This window comes from Schistocerca americana, chromosome 4 (genome assembly GCF_021461395.2).
Source record: "Schistocerca americana isolate TAMUIC-IGC-003095 chromosome 4, iqSchAmer2.1, whole genome shotgun sequence".
Classification (NCBI taxonomy): Eukaryota; Metazoa; Arthropoda; class Insecta; order Orthoptera; family Acrididae; genus Schistocerca; species Schistocerca americana.
In genome coordinates, this window is record NC_060122.1 from 465714090 (window position 1) to 465740750 (window position 26661).

At 44.1% G+C, this 26661-nt stretch overlaps 1 protein-coding gene across 1 annotated transcript in view; it reads right to left on the bottom strand.

Annotated features, from left to right (window-relative positions):
- The window catches only part of LOC124613545 (mucin-17-like), a 412749-nt gene that overhangs the window by 45591 nt on the left and 340497 nt on the right, over positions 1-26661 (bottom strand). The window contains exon 4 of the mRNA XM_047142257.1: positions 4078-4200. Coding sequence (XP_046998213.1) covers positions 4078-4200 — 123 coding nt within the window. The remainder of the gene's footprint in view (positions 1-4077; positions 4201-26661) is intronic.

Here is a 26661-nt window from a genome sequence, read left to right on the forward strand (position 1 = left end):
AGGCCAAAGGCCAGACTTCCGCATGACGTGTGCCATCAGCAAGGGAGCGAGTAACGTAGATGCGATCTATGCGGCTTGACGAGTGAGAGGTGTAGAATGTATAGCCCGGTTGAATTCCGTGGAGCTTCTTCCAAGTGTCAACAAGTCGTAGACGGTCGATGACCACTGAGAGAGATGCACAAGGTGAATGTCGCAGGAGTTGGTCCGCAGGCTCTTGCGTCGAGTTAAAATCCTTACCGAGTACCAAATCGTCCTGCGGACCTGTGAAGAGGGGTGTGACGCTTTCGGCAAAAAAAGTTTGTCGGTCATGACGGCGGCCACTTCCGGACGGAGCGTAGATATTAATAATACGCACGCCGAACAATGTGAGGGCCATACCTCGCGCAGTGGGGAGGTAGATGACGTCCTCTGCAGGGAGTCAGTCGCTAGCAGAATGGCGACGCCGCTACCGGTGTCAGATGCGGGGGAAACATGTGCGTTGTATCCGGTGGGAACTAGGAAGAGCCACAAACACCTCTTGTAAGAGTGCTATATCAACATCCGCAGAGTAAATAGTGTCTCGGAACATTGCCAGTTTATGGGGGGCACGAATGGTGGCAAGATTCGTCGTGGCGATACGATATTGATGTGTACGGCCATCCTCAGTATTTGCCAAACGTGCGGTAGAAGTAGCCGGCAGGTGGAGACCCGCCGGTGGTGCCGCAGTGGTGATAATTACTGGCGGGGCGCCAGCCCCGTGCAGACACGCTGGCAGTCTGTTCCACTTCTTCTTCAACGTCATCGGCCCAGGAAGCTGACGATGTCAACATGTGACGGTCTCGTACTTCCGGAACGGGTGTTGTGGATTCCGCAACATGAGTAGCAGGGGGACCGCCGTCATCATTCGTTGACAACGGCGAGGACACGTCCCAGGCTGGGAGAGGAGGCGTCACAGGAGGGGCGCCTGTTGCTGCCACATCGCGTGACTGGACGCAATGTGGGAGATCACCGTCAGACATCAGGTCGACATCTCGCGGGGCCGTCTGAGAAAGGGCGTCATCGGAAGGCGTTCGTCGTCGTTTCCTGTGTTTGCGAGGCGACCGCTGTTTTCTGATGTGGCCTTCTGCATCAGAATGTGGTCCCCGTCTTCTGACGCCGAACCTGTCTGGACAAAGGCAGACGTCGGCACGACACCGAGGTCGACGTCCATGGTTCCAACTGGAACATCGGTTTCGGTCAGCAACCCGGACGGTCTTGAAGCGTGCACTGTAGGCGACGCCGCGCTTGTGTCGTCGGCGCGTTGTGCTGCGGCGGGTGGCGTTGCCGATGCTGCTGGCGCGATCGGGAGTGGCACGACGGGATCCTGTGCAATCTTGGCGTAGGTGATGGGTAAGGACGTGACCGTCGAAGCCTGGGTCTCTTCACGTAACGGCGTCTGTATTAAACGGCGGTGTGAGCATTCGGAACGTACATGTCCCTCCTGGCCACATCCTGCGCACGTTCGTGGCTGTCCATCGTACATGACGATGGGCCTCACACCGCCAATCAGCAGGTACGATGGGACATGTTTCGTCAGCTCAATTTTTATTTGCCGGACGCCATTTAGTAGGTGGTAAATGTTTGCCACTTCTCCGTGACGTGACCCAAGACGGTGCCATATGGTTGGAAAGCGGCAATGACCACATCCTGAGGCACATCGAACGGGAGCTTAAACACCCGCAACGTCCGGAGACCGAATCCAGCATGGGGGACTGTCACAGCACCCATATGTCCATCAGAGTGTTTAAATTTTAGTCCAATGGCATGACGGTGAATTATGTCGGTGCAAATTTCCTCCGTCGACATCTTGATGTAGACAACACTTCCACTGATGGAAAAGTGTATGCCGATTACGTCCTGGTGGTTCAAACGTAGTTCCTCTCGGATGAACTGTTCGACTTCGAAAGCTCTGGGTCGTGGATGTTCGGCCTGAAACGTTACTTTGATCGGTACGAGTGCGCCATGGTTAGTACTGTACTCGATAGACACAAACACCGCTACGCGGAAGTAAACACCGCCGGGAGCGGAGCGTCGGACGGCGCGCGGAGCAGCTCCGCACGCTAGCACGGCTGTGAGCCGACTGCAAACCACTAGACCACGAGCTGCCGATACAGACACTTGTCTTATATAGCCGTTGCCGAGCGCAGCGCCATATTCTGCCTGTTTCCATACCTCTCTATTTGAATACATATGCCTATACGTATTTCTGTGTCGCTTCAGTGTAGAACAAGCTACGATTTTTTAAAAAAATGGGACGCTATGGAGGAGGTAACAATGTGCTCTTCGCTTATCATACAGCTTTCCCGGCTGAGAGGAAGGAGGATTCAGAAAACATATTTAATGGACTGCAGAAACCCGTAAGGACAGAATGTGGGTGGTGATAAACAAATAATGAAAGTAGCACATAACGAAGAGTGTCAGAAAGTGACAAACATGTTATAAATCAAAATTGAACTGACAACAACAGAACTTCGTTGCTTTCGAACTAATATTACAGAAGATGCCGTAACATGGAAGACATAAGAAAATAGAAAGAGTGCACTCATCAGTGAAATGTTTTCCATGTCATAGTGTAGCATCAGAAAGAAAAATGTATTACTCTCAAAGTCTGGCACACAAACGAAGGCGAACAGACAAGAGGGGGCAGAATATTAGACAGCGTAAACTATTATTTGTAATCGGAAATTTCACTCCTCACAGAGTCCTACTACTCACGGACGACATAATGAAAGGATTGTTTGTGGAAAAAATAAATATATGGTAATTGTAACTGGGTCTGTACTTTTGTCTTCGGCACCTGATAAAAACCTAGAAAAGTATAAAGAACTGTATGTTGAAAGAAAAAGGAATTGGTAATCATGTGTGTCATTATATCGGAAGTTTAATCTAAAACAATATTTTCACGTACCTCAGGTTTTTTTATTTACTTCAATGAGAATAATATAATGGCTCATGTTTCCAATTAATAATCAATATATAATGATGTATTTATCTTTGTTTTAATATACAGCAATTCAGTAATTTTCGTCCTTGAAATACAACAGAAAGCGCAAGTAGATTGTAATGTTACACACTTCATGTTCTCCTTCACTAGTGCAATTTAAGTATCGTAAGTATTAATTACAAACAGTACAGAAGAATTAGAGATATTATTTTTCAGATGAAACTGACGCAGAGCAATTTTGGCTGTGAGGAATATTTCATTAGTTCTGTCACATTGCACCTACATGATCGAACGTATGAAGCAGAGCTGCAGTGAATACTGATGAATTTGGAATGCTGGAACTATAATATTCAGTTTACGTACTACACAGTTGAAAACTAAGAAATACCAAACAGACATTTTCTGGAATGCCTCTCAGGAGAATTTTTTTTATCTTGATCACAAAAGCTGTCGTAAATATGCACATCACACGTGCTAATACGGATTGTGTTGACTTGATTTACATATCTAACGACGACCATCGCCAATTTCTGCTAACACTATTTTCGTTGGCGGTGACAGACACGCTGTGTAACAGGAAGAATTGCTATAACTTTACCACGCTTCAGCTATGCTGTGCTGCTGTAACTCATTTCTGAAGCAGGAAAAACTCTTACCTGCGGTGAATTTAGTACCATGTGGCTGTAAATAATTCCCAATTAAAAGTAACAACAACGCGAGAGGAGATTCTGTTTTTGAACAATAGAGGTTGCGGATACATTCAATTCTGCGGCTGTTTGTGAGTGAACTTATTTCCATGCTGCAACTGAAATGGGGACGACTGGCAGGAAACGTACACTCATCTTCAAAAAAATTTGGTCGAACTATGAAGCAAGAACGTTCTCAATTTTTTACTCCGGAGAGTATGTAAACGATCTATCGAAGTGTAAACCAGATCATCTTTCATAGATGGTATTCTTAGAATGTAATATTCAGGTTTAACGAGGAGTAGAAGATACAAAGTGGCAAGCAAACTACTAGGTGATATCAAACTCTAATGTAATTATAACAACGTCCTATGCAATGAAAATTTGGCAGAATGCATCGGAGGCAGTAGCGAGTGTGTCGTTTCTTACGGATTCTTCCTCCTCCAGTTCAGCGAGGTCGTCTGGAGAGTTCTCCAGCGGCGCGGCTCCCCGCTGCTGGTGCGGCAGCTCGGCGCACTCCTGCGGTCGCTGGAGCGCCGACAGCTCCTCCATCTGGCCAAAACAACCACACACTTAGACAGCTCCTCCACCTGACTTAAACAACCACACACTTAGCCAGCTCGTCCAGAACAACCACACACCTAGCCAGCTCCTCCACCTGACCTAAACAACCATACAATTAACCAATTCGTCCAGAACAACCACATACTCAGCCAGCTCTTTCACCTGAGCAAACCAACCACATATTTAGCCAGCTGCTCCACCTGACCTAAACAACCACACACTTAACCAGCTCGTCCAAAACAACCACACACTCAGCCAGCTCTTCCACCTGAGCAAACCAACCACATACTTAGCCACACTTGCAGCCTGAGTCTGCATAAGCAGCCCTCCTTTGGAGCTCTGTTGGCAAAAGTAAAATTGCTCAAGCCAACATTTTATCTGCTTACATTGACGAGCCAAAACATTCTGACCACTACCCAATGTGAGACTGAATGTCCCTTGGTGTAGTTACAGGCACGTAACGAGATAAGAAAAAGTTGTCTATAAGTAGAGTGGAGACGAATGGGGAATCATTCTAGAGACGATATGGGTCGCATATGTGGAACTCTACTGACACAACTGAATTTTATAAACGGCAGGTTGTTATAGTCCGGCGCCTGGGAACGAGCATTTTAGAAACGGGGAAGCTGGTCGGCTGTTTTCGCGCTACTGTCTTGGACATCTACGGAAAGTGATTGAAGGACAATGGAACCAAGAGTAAGCGACAAGATACTGTACGTCCATGCCTCACCACAGAGCTTGGAGGTCATGGATTTGTTCGCTTTGCAAGACAGGATAGGTGGCGGGCTATAGTAGATCTGACGACAGAGTATAATGACGGTGCAGGTACAAGTGTTTCGGAGCACACCAATCCGAGTATAGTATCGAACATGGGGTTCATCAGCAGATGACCCCTACGAGTTCTCATGTGAACTCAACGTCATCGCCAATTACGATTGAAGTGGGCAGTAATCGAGATTAGATCCTGGCTCCACGAAAACGTGTTGTTTGGTCGGACATTTCACGTCGCTTGATACACCAGTTCGATGCTCGTATCTGGATACGCCATCATCCAGAGGAAATTGTTCGAAACATGCAGTGCGTTACCCCCCATAAGCCAGTGGGAGCAGTATTATGCTATGGAACAGGGGAAAAGTCAGTAGTCTGGGCTTCCATTGGACCTGCGATGGTAATCGAAGACACCATGGCAGATGTGGACTACGTGAACATTATTACAAACCACCTGCGTCCTTGCATGCTCCATGTCTACCCGAAGGCGATGACAAATTCCAGCAGGGTAACTGTCCCTATCACAAGGCAAGAACCGTGCTACAGTGGGTTGGAGAGCATGATAGTGAACTCTAGTTGATGTCTTAGTCCTCAAAATCGCCTGTTCTGAATTTAATGTAACACATTTGGTACGGTACTGGGCGCCACCACGGGCGCTCATAAACCACCGGTCCGTAATTTGCGTGACCTTTGCGCAGACGTCTCGTGCTACATACTTCCGATAACCCACCAAGGACTTGTACTCATGTCACACAGAATCCCTGTAGTGTTGCGTTCTAGAGGTGGATCAGTAGCCTGTTACAGATGTGTCATAATTTTTTGGTTCATGAGACTTCCTGGAAGATTAAAAGTGTGCGCCGGAACAATAATCGAACTCGGGACCTTCTGCGTTTCGCGGCCATGTGCTCTACCACCTGAGCTACCCAAGCACGACTCACGACCTGTCCTCGCAGCTTTAATTCCGCCGATACCTATTCGTCTACCTTCCAAAATTCAAAGTTCTGCAAGATCTGCAGGAGAGCTTCTGCGAAGTTTGGAAGGTAGGAGACGAGGTACTGCGGAATTAAAGCTGTGAGGACGGGTTGTGAGTCGTACTTGGGTAGCCCCAGATGATAGAGCACTTTCCTGTGAAATGCAAAGGTCCCGAGTTCGAGTCTCGGTCGGGCCCACAGTGTTAATCTGCCAGGAAGTTGCATATCAGCGCACACACTGCTGCAGAGTGAAAATTTCATTCTGGTTTTGGTTCATAATCGTATATGGAAATGGAAGCATGTCTGAGTGTGTGTCTGTGTGTGTGTGTGTGTGTGTGTGTGTGTGTGTGTGTGTGTGCGTGTGTGTGCGTGTGTGTGTGTGTATGTATGTTTCACATCAGCGCACACTCCGCTGCAGAGTGAAAATATTATTCTGGTTTTGGTTCATCTTTGTAAATGAAAATCGAAACATGTACGGGCTGTGTGTGTGTGTGTGTGTGTGTGTGTGTGTGTGTGTGTGTGTGCGTGCGTCTGTGTGTGTGTGTGTGTGTGTGTGTGTGTGTGTGTGCGTGTGTGTGTGTGTGTGTGTCATTAAGGAATTACGATCATATATGGTATCAAACAAAATTTGTGAGGGAGGAACGCGTTATCTTGGATGGGGAATCATCGACATGTTTAGAAGCAACATCAGGTGTGCTCCAGGGAAGTGTATTGGGAAATTTGCTGTTGATATCATATAGTAATGATAATGATGATTGTTTTTTGGGGCGCTCAACTGCGCGGTCATCAGCGCCCTTACAAAGTCTCAATTTTTACAGAGTCCAGTTTTTTACCCAATCCAATCTAGCCACTGTCACGAATGATGACGATGGTGATGGTGGTGACGAAATGATGAGGACAACACAAACACCCAGTCCCCGGACAGAGAAAATCCCACACGCGGCCGGGAATCGAACCCGGGACCCTTATATATTAATGAAACAGTCAACTTCAAGTTTTTTGCAGATGATACAGTTATGTATAACGAAGTGAAATCCGAACAAATTTTCAGAAATTGTTAACAAAATCATAAGATTTCAAAGTGGTGTAAACATTAGCAACTTGCTCTAAATATTCAGAAGTGGAAAATTGTGGTCTCACAAAAAGAAATAACGTGATATCCTATGACTAAAATATCAATGAGTCGCAACTGGAATCAGTCAACTGATAACTGATCGTAACAATTCGTGGGAATATGAAGCGGACAGGCCGCATAGGTAAAGCAGATGATAGGTTTCGGTCCATTGGCAGAATGATGGGACACGCTTTCAGCTTACAAAGGAGAATGCTTACAAAAAACTCATGCGTCCAAAACTACAATATTGCTCATGTGTTTGTAAACAGAAACTCCGTCCTAGTGGGCTCACCGGTACGGACCGACCGCCGTGTCATCCGCTGCCTATGGCATCATTGGACGTGGTATGGAGGAGTGTGGGATCGGCACACAGCTCCCCCGGCCGTTATCAGTTTTTGTGCCCTGGAACCAAGTAGCTCCTTAGTTGGCATAGCGAGGCTGGGTGCACTCCGTTCCAGTTCTCACACCATGGTAAAAATCCGCAACAGTATCGGGAATCTAATCCAGGTTCAGGGTGTGTAGCCCCTAGCAAATTAGAATATTTGGAAATATTTAGAGAGCATAACGGAATTACGTGAGGAATCTACGAAAACACTACAGTCTTCAACATGTCATTCCCACAGGGATCGTGAAGACAAGCTTAATTACAGCTCGCAAATCGTCATTAAAACAATTATCCTTCACTCGTTCCATACGCGAATGGAAGTGGATGATACCGTAATAGGTGGCACTTTGGGAAGTATGCTCCGCTACGCAGTTCACAGTAATTTGTAGAGTGTGACAATAGATGTGTTCATAGATTTGACTTGGCACAAAGAAACTGTTTCATCCTTCTTTGGAGGGATGGTTGTGAGGAAGTGGTGACATGTAAGCATAAATGTAAAACCTCTCGAGCAATTTCAAGCATACCTGGAACATGTATGACTTCTGTCCAAAATATATATATACGTAGTACACTCCTCGCAGCCTTACACGTGGGCTGTGTAGGGAGTGACATGTAAAATAATCGAAAATTGACTACGTTTATTAGAACCCATAGTTTCCTACGTCGAGCACACAGTTTCCGGGGCTGTTTGACCACAGCGCCTATAACATTTAGCCTCTTGGGGGAGGGGTGAATGGTAGGAGAAGGGATGACATTTAAAGTTTAACTCTCGATACTTGGAACAGTTGCCATCTAACTTAGTCTACATATGATCTACTATACGAAAACATTCTCTTAGGGCTAGCACGTCCCTAAGACTCCTAGTCGTGAGGTTAGGGGGTAGAGGAGAGAAGGGCAGCACATCTAAATATAGCCCTACAATGCACGAAAAAAATTCATCCGAACTTAATGGACATACGGCTTATTATGCAGGAAAAACTGCTTTAGGGGTAATGCATCTAGACTCACATCAAGGTCATCCTGTGCCGCTCCAGAACTGCCAAAGATACGCCCCCTCCCTCCCACTGCCCCAACCCCCTCTGTAAAAGTACCTACCTTTTGCAACTTTTCCTTTGAAGATTTAGCAAATTTTATAATTCTGTAAGTAGGTTTAATAAAAATGAAGCATTATTGAAAAATATTGCTTAATTGAACTACACTGATAAAAATATTTCACACAATAAATTAAATCTATCATTGTATTAAATAAATCACATACCGAATAGTAATATTTTAAAAAATGGAAGAAAAATTATGTATACTGTTGTTTATATCAACTACTGTACATTGATTTTAGTATGATGTATAATAAAGAACGTATTTTATTTGCAACTCACAAATTATTAATAGCACATGAATTATACGTCAGATATAAAAGGAAAAGGATTATAACTAAGAATTGAGAAAATATCCCTTTCTAGTAATCATGTTTTAGTTATAATTTTACTTTGTATTTCCATGCTTTGAGTTCACCAACTATGTCGTTCTCTTGACAAGATAGCTGAATTTATCCGTTTGCTCTCTCCCAATCTTGACCTTAAGTCAAGCATATTTAATATGCTGAAACTGAGTTCACAAGATGCTGCAGCCACTTGCAGTGCCCTAAATATCATCAAAGCTATTTCGATATTTGGATAAACATCCCTTAACCCATTTACTTTGAAAAACACCTTCAAAATATTCAAATGAGTAGTCGTGTCAGTGCTCTTCATCAGTTCGTTCACCTGGAGCTTCAAATCAGCTAATTAGCTCCGCTGTGCAAATATTTCTGCCATATTTCGCACCAGATGATCTGCGTACTTTTCAAGATAACATACAGAGCTTCCGTTAAAGCGTTTTTTGAGCAAAATAAAGTCAGATGAAATGTAGTGGTTTACGTGAAATATGGTTTTCAATCCACTCATTATTCCTTCAGATACTTTCAAGCACCCTAATTCAAACAATTCATTCTGACAACAGCACATGTTTATAGTCTCAAACCGACGGAAACGTATCTTCTTGTAGGCGCAAGACTGGAACTAGAGAGATAGAGCGACTCGTTTACCTCTCCTGGTTCCTTTTTGAAGCCTTTCTTTCTTTTTTTCGGTCAGCTTTTGCGCTCCCTCTTCTCTATACGTTGTCGGCGAGACCTGTTTCACCACCCACTAGATACGATCCTGAAGGCACCCCTGCACAAGGTAGGAGTGGGAAGGAGGAAACATGGAAAAATAACAAAAATTCAAATGGCTCCAAGCACTGTGGGACTTAACATCTGAGGCCATCAGTCCCCTAGGTTTAGAACTACTTAAACCTAACTAACCTAAGTACATCACACACATCCATGCCCGAGGCATGATTCGAACCTGCGACCGTAGCAACAACGTGGTTCCGGACTGAAACAATTAGAACCGCTCGGCCACAGCGTCCGGCTAAAAATAACAGAAAAGAACTTCCCGGGAGAGGATATATACACAAACATCAGACGGTAGTCAATGATTATCACATAACAATGGCCAAGGAAAACTCGGCTGAAGACTCTAGTGATTTGGAATGAGATTTTCACTCTGCAGCGGAGTGTGCGCTGATACGAAACTTCCTGGCAAATTAAAATTGTGTGCCGGACCGAGAGTCGAACTCAGGACCTTTGCCTTTCGCAGGCAAGTGTTCTACCGTCTTTTTTTCTTTTTTGTAAGAATTTAACTCAAACAGAAATGGTGGTTTCTGGCATGCCTGTTGCCTAAGACCTAAATGTGCCTTTATATTTCTCCAAAACACGAAACATTATTCTAAAGGCACAAACCGTGCGCCGTGCTCTCATAAATAAACAAAAAAACTTTCTGAAAATTGAAACTTAGACGTTATGTGAATATAAAGAACCTTGAAGATACACCTCTTCCATTTAGGATAAGAATGCTTGCGTTAAATCAAATTCCTTCTGTAGTACGAGAAGGCAGAAAGACACGGTTGCATATGTAGACTACGTTCTTTTCTTTGTCACACTGTGTTCAAAGCAAATAGCCACCCTCGCGTACTCTTGCATGAGGTCATATTGAAATTCGACTAGAGATTTGCTCTTCCTTGCCAAGCAGAACTCGATGAACTTACCCATGAGCCAATAGGTTGAAAGTCGGTTCTGATTTGGATAAGGCCATCTTGTGAAAGCAGCAGTTCTTCCAGAGCTATATTATCATCAGTCGTGCGGTTCATTTTAGCTGGGCCGGCCGAAGTGGCCGTGCGGTTAAAGGCGCTGCAGTCTGGAACCGCAAGACCGCTACGGTCGCAGGTTCGAATCCTGCCTCGGGCATGGATGTTTGTGATGTCCTTAGGTTAGTTAGGTTTAACTAGTTCTAGGTTCTAGGGGACTAATGACCTCAGCAGTTGAGTCCCATAGTGCTCAGAGCCATTTGAACCATTTTTTTAGCTGGTTTATGTCGTGTCCATAGCCATACCTCGTTAGTGGCGCCACAAGTAAAACGGTGAAGTAATCAGTCGTCTGACAGTCCAAGCATTGGACGGTACTTGACAAGCCGATCTTAAAGAGACGCTCATTTGTGCTTATGGTGTTGTATAAATCACAATACCACGTAGCTCTTACATGCGACAGGAAGGTTGTAACATGAATGTTTTGCCAAACTCGACTCCAAGTGATCGTGGGGAATTTCTTCGCTAATTTGCTTATACACTTATCTTCCGTAAGTACTTTACAAACTTCCTTGATTGTGTAGTTCCTTACCCTTTGTCGGATGTAGCTGTTCTCAATAATATATGTTTTAATATGCGACAACCTATAATTTATATGGCCGACCATAACTGGCACCATGTTGTCTGGAGGAGACACTGCATTCACAACGTAAGCTGTGAGATTTCCATCACCTGCTGCTAGGGCCTTTGCCGTCCGAGATATCAACAGAGCTCTGCATTTGTCGCTAGCGTTGGTGAGACCTAAACCACCTCTCTTATCGGGTACAGTCATGGTTTGATAATCTACCCTTAGGATTCGCCCTCTCCTTATGAACCACGCTAGAGCAGATTCAATTCGTTTCCCTATTGTGGAAGGCAAAGGGCAAATACTTGCGAGGTAGTACACCTTAGGAAGTATAGCGAGATTTATCAGCGTGATTTTTTGTATCACATGTAGAGGACGGGTGGAATTCTCTCGTAATACCGCCCGGAGACTGTTGAGCTTCATTTTACAATTCCAGGCTGCTGTCTTTACAGGACATTTGCTAAACCGTATCCCCAGAAGTTTGATGGTGTCCGCTTGTTAAACTGGTCCTGTTTCAACGAATCCTATCCCTCTGCCTAATTGTAAAATGCAAGATTTACTGACATTAATTTTTGCTCCAGAACAAGGACTATATGTCTGAATCACGTCCTGTAGCCTCATAACATCGGTCGGATAAGTCAGATACACGGCCAGGTCATCAGCATAACATCTGCAGACAAATTTGTTGCCTCCAATTTCAATTCCAGGGAGCTTGACAAGTAATGGTCGTAAAAGAAACTCGATTGATAACGAGTACAGCAACATCGAGAGGGGACAGCCTTGTCATATCGACGCTAGGATGGGAATTCTCGCTGCGCATTGGCCATTGACAAGAATTCTTGAAGGTGCTTGAGTGTATAATCTCCTGATGATATCGACGAAAGAAGGCTTGATCCCATTTTCGACATGACACGTAGCAGGTAGTTGTGACGGACCCTGTCAAACGCATTGTCCATGTCTAGCGACATGATGGCCACTCTGCAGTTGGAAGCCGTGGCGACAGCCGTTACATCCCGGTATTCCTCCAGCGCTCGCTGTATTGTCTACATCTACATCTACATCTACATGGATGCTCTGCAAATCACATTCAAGTGCTTGGCAGAGGGTTCATCGAACCACCTTCACAATTCTCTGTTATTCCAATCTCGTATAGCACGCGGAAATAATGAACACCTCTTTCCGTACGAGCTCTGATTTCACTTATTTTATCGTGGTGATCATTCCTCCCTATGTAGGTCGGCGTCAACAAAATATTTTTCGCATTCGGAGGGGAAAGATAGTGATTGGAATTTCGTGAGAAGATTCCGTCGCAACGAAAAACGCCTTTATTTTAATGACGTACAGCCCAAATCCTGTAGCATTTCTGTGACACTCTCTTTCATATTTCGCGATAATACAAAACGTGCTGCTTTTCTGTGAACTTTTTCGATGTACTCCGTCAGTCTTATCTGGTAAGAATTCCACACCGCACAGCAGTATTCTAAAAGAGGACGGACAAGTGTAGGCAGTCTCCTTAGTAGGTCTGTTACATTTTCTAAGTGTCCTGCCAATAAAACGCAGTCTTTGGTTAGCCTTCTCCACAACATTTTCTGTGTGTTCCTTCCAATTTAAGTTGTTCGTAATTGTAATACATAGGTATTTAGTGGAATCTACGACTTTTAGAATAGACTGATTTATCGTGTAACCGAAATTTAACGAGTTCCTTTTAGCACTGATGTGGATGACTTCACACTTTTCGTTAATTAGGGTCAACTGCTACTTTTCGCACCATTCAGATGTCTTTTCTAAATCGTTTTGCAGTTTGTTTTGATCTTCTGATGACTTTATTAGTCGATAAACGACAGCGTCATCTGCAAACAACCGAAGATGGCTGCTCAGATTGTCTCCAAAATCTTTTATCTACATCTACATCTATACTCCGCGAGCCACCTTACGGTGTGTGGCGGAGGGTACTTATTGTACCACTATCTGATCCCCCCTTCCCTGTTCCATTCACGAATTGTGCGTGGGAAGAACGACTGCTTGTAAGTCTCCGTATTTGCTCTAATTTCTCGGATCTTTTCGTTGTGATCATTACGCGAGATATATGTGGGCGGTAGTAATATGTTGCCCATCTCTTCCCGGAATGTGCTCTCTCGTAATTTCGATAATAAACCTCTCCGTATTGCGTAACGCCTTTCTTGAAGTGTCCGCCACTGGAGCTTGTTCAGCATCTCCGTAACGCTCTCGCGCTGACTAAATGTCCCCATGACGAATCGCGCTGCTTTTCGCTGGATCATGTCTATCTCTTCTATTAATCCAACCTGGTAAGGGTCCCATACTGATGAGCAATACTCAAGAATCGGACGAACAAGCGTTTTGTAAGCTACTTCTTTCGTCGATGAGTCACATTTTCTTAGAATTCTTCCTATGAATCTCAACCTGGCGCCTGCTTTTCCCACTATTTGTTTTATGTGATCATTCCACTTCAGATCGCTCCGGATAGTAACTCCTAAGTATTTTACGGTCGTTACCGCTTCCAATGATTTACCACCTATGGTATAATCGTACTGGAATGGATTTCTGCCCCTATGTATGCGCATTATATTACATTTATCTACGTTTAGGGAAAGCTGCCAGCTGTCGCACCATGCATTAATCCTCTGCAGGTCCTCCTGGAGTACGTACGAGTCTTCTGATGTTGCTACTTTCTTGTAGACAACCGTGTCATCTGCAAATAGCCTCACGGAGCTACCAATGTTGTCAACTAAGTCATTTATGTATATTGTAAACAATAAAGGTCCTATCACGCTTCCCTGCGGTACTCCCGAAATTACCTCTACATCTGCAGATTTTGAACCGTTAAGAATGACATGTTGTGTTCTTTCTTCTAGGAAATCCTGAATCCAATCACAAACCTGGTCCGATATTCCGTAAGCTCGTATTTTTTTCACTAAACGTAAGTGCGGAACCGTATCAAATGCCTTCCTGAAGTCCAGGAATACGGCATCAATCTGCTCGCCAGTGTCTACGGCACTGTGAATTTCTTGGGCAAATAGGGCGAGCTGAGTTTCACATGATCTCTGTTTGCGGAATCTATGTTGGTTATGATGAAGGAGATTTGTATTATCTAAGAACGTCATAATACGAGAACACAAAACATGTTCCATTATTCTACAACAGATTGACGTAAGCGAAATAGGCCTATAATTATTCGCATCTGATTTATGACCCTTCTTGAAAATGGGAACGACCTGCGCTTTCTTCCAGTCGCTAGGTACTTTACGTTCTTCCAGCGATCTACGATAAATTGCTGATAGAAAGGGGGCAAGTTCTTTAGCATAATCACTGTAGAATCTTAAGGGTATCTCGTCTGGTCCGGATGCTTTTCCGCTACTAAGTGATAGCAGTTGTTTTTCAATTCCGATATCGTTTATTTCAATATTTTCCATTTTGGCGTCCGTGCGACGGCTGAAGTCAGGGACCGTGTTACGATTTTCCGCAGTGAAACAGTTTCGGAACACTGAATTCAGTATTTCTGCCTTTCTTCGGTCGTCCTCTGTTTCGGTGCCATCGTGGTCAACGAGTGACTGAATAGGGGATTTAGATCCGCTTACCGATTTTACATATGACCAAAACTTTTTAGGGTTCTTGTTTAGATTGTTTGCCAATGTTTTATGTTCGAATTCGTTGAATGCTTCTCTCATTGCTCTCTTTACGCTCTTTTTCGCTTCGTTCAGCTTTTCCTTATCAGCTATGATTCGACTACTCTTAAACCTATGATGAAGCTTTCTTTGTTTCCGTAGTACCTTTCGTACATGATTGTTATACCACGGTGGATCTTTCCCCTCGCTTTGGACCTTAGTCGGTACGAACTTATCTAAGGCGTACTGGACGATGTTTCTGAATTTTTTCCATTTTTGTTCCACATCCTCTTCCTCAGAAATGAACGTTTGATGGTGGTCACTCAGATATTCTGCGATTTGTGCCCTATCACTCTTGTTAAGCAAATATATTTTCCTTCCTTTCTTGGCATTTCTTATTACACTTGTAGTCATTGATGCAACCACTGACTTATGATCACTGATACCCTCTTCTACATTCACGGAGTCGAAAAGTTCCGGTCTATTTGTTGCTATGAGGTCTAAAACGTTAGCTTCACGAGTTGGTTCTCTAACTATCTGCTCGAAGTAATTCTCGGACAAGGCAGTCAGGATAATGTCACAAGAGTCTCTGTCCCTGGCTCCAGTTCTGATTGTGTGACTATCCCATTCTATACCTGGTAGATTGAAGTCTCCCCCTATTACAATAGTATGATCACGAAACTTCTTCACGACGTTCTGCAGGTTCTCTCTGAGGCGCTCAACTACTACGGTTGCTGATGCAGGTGGTCTATAGAAGCATCCGACTATCATATCTGACCCACCTTTGATACTTAACTTAACCCAGATTATTTCACATTCGCATTCGCTAATAACTTCACTGGATATTATTGAATTCTTTACTGCTATAAATACTCCTCCACCACTGGCGTTTATCCTATCCTTGCGGTATATATTCCATTCTGTGTCTAGGATTTCGTTACTGTTCACTTCCGGTTTTAACCAACTTTCCGTTCCTAATACTATATGCGCACTATTTCCTTCAATAAGAGATACTAATTCAGGAACCTTGCCCTGGATACTCCTGCAGTTTACCAATATTACGTTAACTTTTCCTGTTTTTGGTCTCTGAGGACGGACGTTCTTTATCAACGATGATAATGTCCTCTCTGGTAAGCCGTCAGGTATTTTATCGTTTCGCCCAAGGGGGGGTCCCTCTAACCTAAAAAACCCCCGTGTGCACGCCACACGTACTCTGCTACCCTAGTAGCTGCTTCCGGTGTGTAGTGCACGCCTGACCTGTCTAGGGGGGCCCTACAGTTCTCCACCCAATAACGGAGGTCGATGAATTTGCAACCATTATAGTCGCAGAGTCGTCTGAGCCTCTGGTTTAGACCCTCCACACGGCTCCAAACCAGAGGACCGCGATCGACTCTGGGCACTATGCTGCAGATATTAAGCTCAGCTTGCACTCCGCGTGCGATGCTGGTTGTCTTCACCAAATCAGCCAGCCGCCGGAAGGAACCAAGGATGGCCTCAGAACCCAAGCGGCAGGCGTCATTCGTTCCGACATGTGCTACTATCTGCAGCCGGTCACACCCAGTGCGTTCAATAGCTGCCGGAAGGGCCTCCTCCACATTACGGACGAGACCCCCCGGCAAGCACACCGAGTGCACACTGGCATTCTTCCCCGACCTACCCGCTATTTTCCTGAGGGGCTCCATAACCCGCCTAACGTTGGAGCTCCCTATAACTAATAGGCCCGCCCTCTGTGACTGTCGGGACCTTGCCGGAGAATCGGCCACTGGCCCAACAGGCGAGCCATCCTGTGGTGGCTCGGAAACGATGTCATCACCACTAGGAAGCACCCCGTACCTGTTGGAAAGGGGTAAGGCAGCTGCCACGCGGCCAGATCCCACCTTCGCCTTTCGGCCAGGCACGCGCGAGCCCACCACTGTCCGCCATTCACCCTGGAGTGATGGCTGACCGGTAAGATGCTCACTGCCGGAAGACGCAGCGACATCAGGGGTTCCATGTGATTCCAAGGCCACCGAAGTAGGCATAGGTCTCACCACAGTTGCCCCAACGCCACTACGAGCCGACGCCTGCGCCTCGAGCTCGATGAGCCTAACAGACAAAGCCTCCACCTGCCCCCGAAGAGTGGCCAATTCTCCTTGCGTCCGCTCACAACAACCACAGTCCCTACACATGACTATGTTTACCCTACTCTATACGGTGACAAATTCCCAAGATAATCTTCTGATGAGCTACTCTGATAATCAAGAAACACTCACTGAAATACGAGACGCGAAAACTACGCTAGGTTTTCCCAGAAAAACTATTTAAAAGCTAAGCGCAGCAAATAAGTACAAAAACGCTTTATACAAACAGTACTCGCTGCTGCTGGTGCTCTCGCTCTGGCTGTCACAAGACAACTGCTGATTCAAGTGACTAGTGGCTAACGGCCGCGAAACAAACAAAAGACGGTTTTAGGGCGCTTTCTGTTCTAAACGATCAAGAAAACACTAAGAAATCTAACACGAAAACTACGTAAAGTTTTATCAAGAACTGTTAGTTACTATGCAGAGCAGATAAACACAAATAGAATCCCTTCCTTAGTGGAAGGTCGTAAACAAAATGCAAAATAAACGCTTTATACAAACAGTACTCGCTGCTGCTGGTGCTCTCGCTCTGGCTGTCACAAGACAACTGCTGATTCAAGTGACTAGTGGCTAACGGCCGCGAAACAAACAAAAGACGGTTTTAGGGCGCTTTCTGTTCTAAACGATCAAGAAAACACTAAGAAATCTAACACGAAAACTACGTAAGGAACTACTATAAGGAACAGCAAAGGGCCTATAACACTACCTTGTGGAACGCCAGAAATTACTTCTGTTTTACTCGATAACTTTCCGTCAGTTACTACGAACTGTGACCTCTCTGACAGAGAATCACAAATCTAGTCACATAACTAAGACGATATTCCATAAGCACGCAGTTTCACTACGAGCCGCTTGTATGGTACAGTGTCAAAAGCCTTCCCGGAAATCCAGAAATACGGAGTCGATCTGAAATACCTTGTCAATAGCACTCAACACTTCATATGAATAAAGAGCTAGTCGTGTTTCATAGGAACGATGTTTTCTAAACCCATGTTGACTGTGAGTCAATAGACCGTTTTCTTCGAGGTAATTCATAATGTTCGAACACAATATATGTTCTAAAATCCTACTGCATATCGACGTTAACTATATTGGCCTGTAATTCAGTGGGTTACTCCTACTACCTTTCTTGAATATTGGTGTGACCTGTGCACCTTTCCAGTCTTTGGGTGTGGATCTTTCGTCGAGCGAACGGTTGTATATGATTGTTAAGTATGGAGCTAATACATCAGCGTACTCCGAAAGGAACCTAATTGGTACACAGTCTGGACCAGAAGACTTGCTTTTATTAAGTGATTTAAGTTGCTTCACTACTCCGAGGATATTTACTTCTACGTCCTCCTTGGGACGGCACACGACTGATATTGACCGATGAGGCGTCCAGCAATGGTGTTCAATCGACGAAGCAGTACCCTAGCAATTATCTTGTAGTCAGCGTTTAGCAGCGATATAGGACGCATGGTTGTCAAATCATTAGTACATCCACTTTTAGGAACCAACACTATGAGCCCTTCTAAAAACTCACAGGGAATAGTGGCAGACGTACGTAGTTATTCCAACACTCCAGTCAGCGTACTACCGATTAAATTCTAGAACTTAAGGTAAAACCCTACGGGTAACCCATCGGGTCCAGGGTATTTGTTCCTCGGGCTCCTTTCAACGCTTGGGACAGATCTTCTGTAGTGATACGACCGTCCATTTCTGCGTTTTCTGCATCCATCACAGTCGGGTCAACGCAGTTTAAAAAGGCCTCACAATTGTCATTGTCGCCAATGTCCTTCAACATACAGTCTCGTGAAATAATCATGGGCAAACTTTTTGATGTCCTGGTGGTGGATAAGTTGGATTCCATCATCATTTCGGAGAGAACTTATGTGCAGCCGGCGTCCTCTTTTGAATTCGGCCAGAAGGTGGAAAAGCGCAGTTTTTTCATTCTCAATGCCGTTGTTGTCCCTCGATCTTATTTTAACTCCATCTATTTGCTGGCGTTTCAGAGCGGTTATTTTGACCTTGATCCGTTTTGTTCTCATGGTGTGAGGTGATAGATTGGCGGTGTCTGCGTATAGTTCCCTTAGGCACTGGAAGTAGAATTCCATCTACATCTACGTCTACATCTACGTGATTACTCTGCTATTCACAATAAAGCGCCTGGCAGAGGGTTCAATGAACCACCTTCAAGCTGTCTCTCTACCGTTCCACTCTCGAATGGCCTGATCGTGATGATCATTTCTCACTATGTAGGTGGGTGCCAACAGAATGTTTTCGCAATCGGAGGAGAAAACTGGTATTTGAAATTTTATGAGAAGATCCCGTCGCAACGGAAAACGCCTTTGTTTTAATGATTGCCACTCCAATTCACGTATCTTGTCTGTGACACTATCTCCCCTATTTCGCGATAATATAAAACGAGCTGCCCTTCTTTGTACTTTTTCGACGTAATCCGTCAGTCCCACCTGATGCGGATCTCACACCACACAGCAATACTCCAGAATAGGGAGGACAGGCGTGGTGTAAGCACTCTCTTTTGTAGACCTGTTGCACCTTCTAAGTGTTTTGCCAATGAATCGCAGTCTTTGGTTTGCTCTACCCACAATATTATCTATGTGATCGTTCCAATTTAGGTTGTTTGTAATTGTAATCCCTAAGTATTTAGTTGAATTTACAGCTTTCAGATTTGTGTGACTTATCGCGTAACCGAAATTTTGCTGATTTCTTTTAGTACTCATGTGAATAACTTCACACTTTTCCTTATTCAGGGTCAACTGCCACTTTTCGCACCATACAGATATATTATCTAAATCATTTTGCAAGTCGTTTTAATCATCTGATGACTTTACAAGGCGGTAAATGACAGCATCATCTGCAAACAATCTAAGACGGCTACTCAGATTGTCTATTGTCTCTTATGTCGTTAATATAGATCAGGAACAATAGAGGGCCTATAACACTCCCTTGAGGAAGTGTCTTTCCCACTGTTTCTTTTCAAAAACGTAGCGTTTGAGTAAAGTTCGTATTTTAGGTTTTGCATGTGTTACCCACCATTCCATTTTAGTTCTGTATGGGTGCATATTCCTTAAGCACATTTCTTAACCTCGCGTCTATGGGGGTTGTTCGTTCTCAGCACAATGTTTTATTCATTGAAATAGCGTCAGGTTGCTGATGATTTCAGGTCATTTATTATGTGTTTCTTCTCTATTAATTCTTTTTAAATTTGAAAGCTTTCTTGTAGGTGTGAGATATTGAATTTCCAGACGCCCCTATCCAGAAATGTCCTTTGCCTAGGCATGTTAATCGTAGCCACAACTGCCAAATGGTCAGAAAAACTCACTGGAGAAGTTTCAACGCTGAGAACACTATATTTTAGGCGACAAGAGGTGTAGATGCGGTCTATCCTACTCATGGAACGGCTAGTAATATAAGTGAACCCTGGGTTCGCTCTTGGCTGGTTTTGCCAGGTGTCGATGAGGTTCACTAAGTCTCCCAGTTCCAGGCATGTGTTAGAATTGGGCGTTTGGTCGCCGGCGGAAAGAACGCAGTTAAAGTCACCAGCAATGATGATGTTCTCGTTCGCGGGAGTGATTAACTCAACTGTACTTTCCTGAAAAAAGGTAGATCGATCCAGTCTGGCTTGCGAACGAGACGGAGCGTAAATATTAATAAGCTGAGCTGTGTCTGTTTCGACAGAAATTCTTCTTCCACTTGCTAACTTTTTAACACCACTAGGTACAATCCCGTCCTTGAATAACGTGGCAGCGCCGCTTTCAGGTCCTCTATTGAGGATATCATTGTATCCTGCCATATGTTCCACTCTGTCCGTACACACTTCTTGCAACATGACTACGTCTATATCGAAAGCACATGTAAAATCACGTAGGCATTCGATTTTTGTCAAATTAGTGATTCTGTTAATGTTAACTGTAGCTATGCTGTACGATTGTAGATCAGTGCTACTACACATTTCTGTCAGGCTTCGATTCAGAGTTATGTGTTAATAGAAGTTATCTTCCATGTCTGCTGCATCCGTTCCAGCGAGCTTCAACGGATCGCAGCCGCCACCTTGCGTTGCCGGTCGATTACACTCCTCCGTATCCTCATGCGAGACTGTCAGTACGGCGATCCCTATGTTCTGTGCCAAAAGTTGCGGATTCACTGCTTTGCGATGTGTTACGAAACGTTCCTCCAGAGGCGGTAGATTCAGCGTCTGACTCACGACCCGCCCTCACAACTTCATTTCTGCCAGTACCTCGTCTCCTACCTTCCAAACTTCACAGAAGCTCTTCTGCGAATCTTGCAGAACTAGCACTCCTAGAAGAAAGGATACTGCGGGGACATGGCATAGCCACAGCCTGGGAGATGTTCCCAGAACGACATTTTCTTTCTGCAACGGAGTGTGCGCCAATACGAAACTTCCTGGCAGATTAAAACTGTGTGCTGGACCGAGACTAGAACTCAGGACTTTTGCTAGTTCTGCAAGGTTCGCAGAAGAGCTTCTGTGAAGTCTGGAAAGAAGGAGACGAGGTACTGGTACAGAATTGAAGCTGTGAGGACGGGTCGTGAGTCGTGCTTGGGTAGCTCAGACGGTAGAGCACTTGCCCGCGAAAGGCAAATATCCCGAGTTCGAGTCTCGGTCCGACACACAGTTTTAATCTTCCCGGAAGTTCCCTCTAGTGATTTAGTTTGACGCGTCTAGGAGCCTGGGAGGTATTATATATTATTCCTCTGATAGGGCAATGCGCTGGAACATAAATCTTAATGAGTACTGCTACACTTGCTGGCAGTCTCTCTCTGTCACCCTCTCTTCGTGACTGAGTGATTGACGGGGGGCGGGGTAAGGTATTTCGAAAGCACGAAGCACATGTTGCTATGCTCCGACATGACTCTGGCATTCAGAAAGACAAGCCATCGTCTATAAGAGAGGTATTAACGACGACTCCACAAAAAGAAAATAAGTCGCAAACCGAAAATAGATGTTACAAGACGAAAACGCTTGTAGTCAAAAATAGAATGTGTAGCACTGCGCACTTCTGAAACTGTGTCAGCTTTTGAAACCGCAAGGCATATTTGTGTGCTTGCCAAAATTAATACGGCACGCTTCAGTCCTGACACACTAAATGTACGTGCAACTTCACACTATTTCGCCGTTAGTTTATACCGAAAAGCGTTTTCCCTAATACTCTGCAGCATTTTTATTCTTTGAAATAAGGTGTTAACATGCAACGAGAAAACGCATTCGTTCGCAATTCATAGAAATACCTATTTTTTTGTATCCGGCTGAGAAAAATCCACTCCATCCTCACGGGAATACAACACTGCATTAATTGGATACATTACAAAACAAATAAAGTAAAAACGACAGTAATTATGGATACAGTATCGCGTAGTAATAGAAACGAAGACACTGCTACCACGCATTATGAAGACTCATAACAATGTAGAATGTTATAGTTGTGTATTCAGATTCACTGGCTTCTCCTTGTACCAGTTCCAGTTCATTGAGCGCTCTTAGCTTCAGTGACAGCGTGAAAGTATGGACTTGCTCCTCTACAGCGTAATCTTTTAGTATAAAGGACGTAATCAGTACCAAATAAAAAGTGGTAAAGCACAGAACTGTAGGCAGATTACGTGAATATGAAATTCCGCTATTTGGTAATATATCAACCCACCAAACTGTCGCCAAAGCCAGATTTCAAATCTCATTCATAAAATTCAGTATGCGAAAGCACCTCTGCGATATGTCCATGGCCAATCTTTAGTAGCTCCTTTCAAGCTGATAGTCAAGTACCCAACTTCAGTTCCTTCTAAAAGGCTGCCAATTTCCACATTATCCTTCTACTTTGAAATATTTCAGAGTTCGTAAGGGTATTCGTATGAATATGGGTGAAGTAAACACATGTTTGGTTATTCGTGTGTGTATAGTCCGTTTAACATACTTCTTTATTTGAAGTATTTAATTTATGATTTTTTATCAGATACGAAGTCAATGTCAAGACTCCGACTTGATGTTCTCTAATTCCTGACAGCGACTGCTGTATTGCTTTCAAATGACCAGTTGCAAACAGCTAAGAGTTCGAAGTGCCTTTGTCAAGGTGAGTAGGTATTTACGAGGCAACGAAGTTATGAGGAGCCTCTCGTGGAATAAGTGCGAACTTGTAAAAGGTCTTCATCTGCCGTATTGTACGTTTGTATTCACATCCGCAAACATTGTGGAATGTAATAGTGTCTCCAACCAGGAGGACGATTTCGACGCCACAGTGCTTTATTCGGTTTGGCCCTGTTGGAGGTTGCACACCTTTTCCTTTCTCCGGCCTGCGATCTGACTTAACTAGCCAGTTGTATGGGGACGTACATCTAAACGTGAATTTCGAAGCACGAAGAAATCGTCATTTTTCACATAATTTCCAGAGATGAAAGAAGATTAAGTAACAGTAATAACCTTTAGACTGACTGTTCATGGATTTTTTTGCCTGACAGGTAACCTCTTATCTATTAAGCCACCAGAACATTGCGCACTTCTATATATTAGTAAATTGCCGTGAAAACAGAAGCTTCAAGTAATATTGGAATCTGATGTGTATTCCGGGTTGGTTGTTAGTTTGGATTATGGTAACAGATCCATAATAGCAGCGAGTATGGTGAGCAGGAATGGTTTCCGTTTATTAAGTTGCGAGTCAAATGTTGCAGTGTGTTTTTAAACTCCCTTTCTTTCGAAACAGAGTTTCTGATATTATAAAAACATATGACTACCTGTTTAAATACTTATATGGATATGATGTCTGATCTTTCGGACATGTCCAAAAGAACAGACACTATATCCATGTAAGTATATAGTTCTGGCAATACCGGCCATGACCTCCTTCTTCTGTGCGGATGCTCACATATTCCCCGAACTCTTACAGGACTTGGTAAGAATGTCTTCCACGAGTAATGAGTGTATTGGGGTGGGACACTACGAATTTAGTGTGTGGACATACAAGGTGAGAATGTGGATTCCGCGGGAGGCGAGCGTGAGATAGTCCCTGCAGTCGCGCTATCCTCTGTGCCCTCGGTGGCTCAGATGGATAGAGCGTCTGCCATGTAAGCCGGAGATCCCGGGTTCGAGTCCCGGTGGGGGCACACATTTTCACCTGTCCGCGTTGATATATATCAACGCCCGTCAACAGCTGAAGGTATTAATATAATTCTAATTTCGACCTATTTAAATGGTTACCACAGTCTTTAAAATCGAATGGCCTCCACCACTACGAACATACGCTGCGTATTTAGTACGCTTTCAATATAAATTACTATAACAACAAACTAAACGAGAAACACAAGTAACATAATTAAGAAATTCGACTGACAATATTTACGCGTACTAAGTAAAGGGTGGCTCTGCGGCCGGATAGGTGACATCGTGCATCAAAGCAAGAGAAAGCTCGCAGACGAACACCACAAAGCGTAATTCGTAAGTTCGAAAAAGCGCATCGGAAGTTGAACAATATTTACCACATGAAAAAGTTCACACAGCGAAGAAAATTGAAGGAACTATTCTGAAGGGAACCTGAATAAACCAAAGTACTCGTAAATATAAAAGCATTATCTGTAAGATAATGCTCTTGTGCGTCTTTTTACGTGTACGTATCACACTGGTAGTACATTGGGCGCGTTCTGAGCGTCTTCACAATTTGCTTTTTGGTGTGCATTCTTATTGGTTACGTGTCATATTGTACTTTACGATAGCAGTTGCATTAGGATCGATTATTTAAAGATGGTTGCTCTAGAACTGAAACCTGATTTGGGATAAGGAGCTTCGACCAGTGGCGTAGTGAGCATGCAACAAACGAGTTAAACAACAAGCTGACAGTTTTGGTTACGATAATTTACTGCATCAGAAAAAAATAGTTCGAGTTACAACTGTTAGGGTCAAAACGTATAAATAAGATATACGTTTCTTGGTAACAAAACGAATCGAGTTTCGTAAAAACAGGTCATGCAGCTGTAAAAAGCATCACGCAGTACGAACTAGAAATTATTAATCGTCAATTAATTTGGCTGGTATCAGGAAAAAACACTTTATCTATATGACTCAAATGGTGATGTAATAGGTCGTTTCAAATATTTCTACTGTTAAGTAGTACACCATAAAAGGGTTCGTCATGAAGAACTTTAACTATTTATCGGAAAGAAAACGTTTCGTGTACGGTATCTTAAAAAAAAGGCACGTACACATTGAATTACACAATACTAACAAAATATTAAATATGTGTCGCAAGGTAATTGTAGCTAGTATCGGAAAATATGCTTTAGCCAGAACGGTGGAGTCTCGTAAGACGTAACGCGTTATTATCCCTTTATTCTTGAACGGTTCCAGACATCGAAACGAGGTTTTCCGCAATTGACAGGATGCTGAAGGGCACGTAATGTTTTGTGTGGATAATGCTCTAAAACAGCACACTGTGCAGAATTGCGGAACAGCTGCACAGGTGGGCACATGTCAACCAGCGGGCAAAGCGGAACAGCGGCATCTGTGACTAGACACTTACACCAAATGAGCGCCGGCCGAGGTGGCCGAGCGGTTCTAGGCGCTACAGACTGAACCCACGCGACCGCTACGGTCGCAGGTTCTAATCCTGCCTCGGGCATGGATGTGTGTGATGTCCTTAGGGTAGTTAGGTTTAAGTAGTTCTAAGTTCTAGGGGACTGATGACCTCTGAAGTTAAGTCCCATAGTGCTCAGAGCCATTGGAACCATTTGAACCAAATAAGCGACGATTGTTCCGCTTCCTTGTTTACGCCAGTCTTGCTTCCCTTTGGTGACTGTAGCGTTACGTGAGAAACTACTGAGAAATGGCGAGTATTGCAAAAGAGCGAACAATGGGAGACCTCTGTTCTTTATCATTTAAACACAACTGGGAACGGCAATTATTCTTTACAGCAGTACGTGAAAACTCACAGTGTTTGCTGTGCCACCGAATAATGGTCGGCAGCGCAGGTTCACGACTGAGGGTTGGGTTGTTTGTGGGAAGAGACCAAACAGCATGGTCATCGGTCTCATCGGATTAGGGAAGGACGGGGAAGGAAGTCGGCCGTGCCCTTTCAAAGTCCTGGCGTTTGCCTGGAGTGATTTAGGGAAATCACGGAAAACCTAAATCAGGATGGCCGGACGCCGGAATGACACCGTCGTCCTCCCGAACGCGAGTCCAGTATGCTAACCACTGCGCTATCTCAATCGGTTTTCACGACTGAAAGACCCTACAATTCAATTTATAAAGACAAGTGCAGTGTACTGAACAGTGAAGAACGGCATGCTAAATTAAGTCTGCGTAAGGAAATGGATGAAGCGCAGCAACAGTTTTTTTAATGTAAATCATGATAATTGTTACTCCTTGAACTATTCGTTTGTTGCGTTACATTTGTATCTCTTTTACTCGACAACGTCCTGTTTTCTATTTTCCAGAACCCCAATCACATTACATGTGCACGACGAGCAAGTATCAAAATTCCGGGGAGCCGTTTTCCAGAGGGCAGTTTGTAAAAGACTGTCTCATTGATGCTGCAGAACTTTTGTGTCCCAAGAACGTTAGCAGTTTTCAAGAAATCAGCTTTTCCAAACAGACAGTGACACTAAATAAAAGGAGTGTTACGTCTTATGTGACCCAACCTGTATAGCTCAAGTGTAGATTGTGATACGCAATTACGAATATAA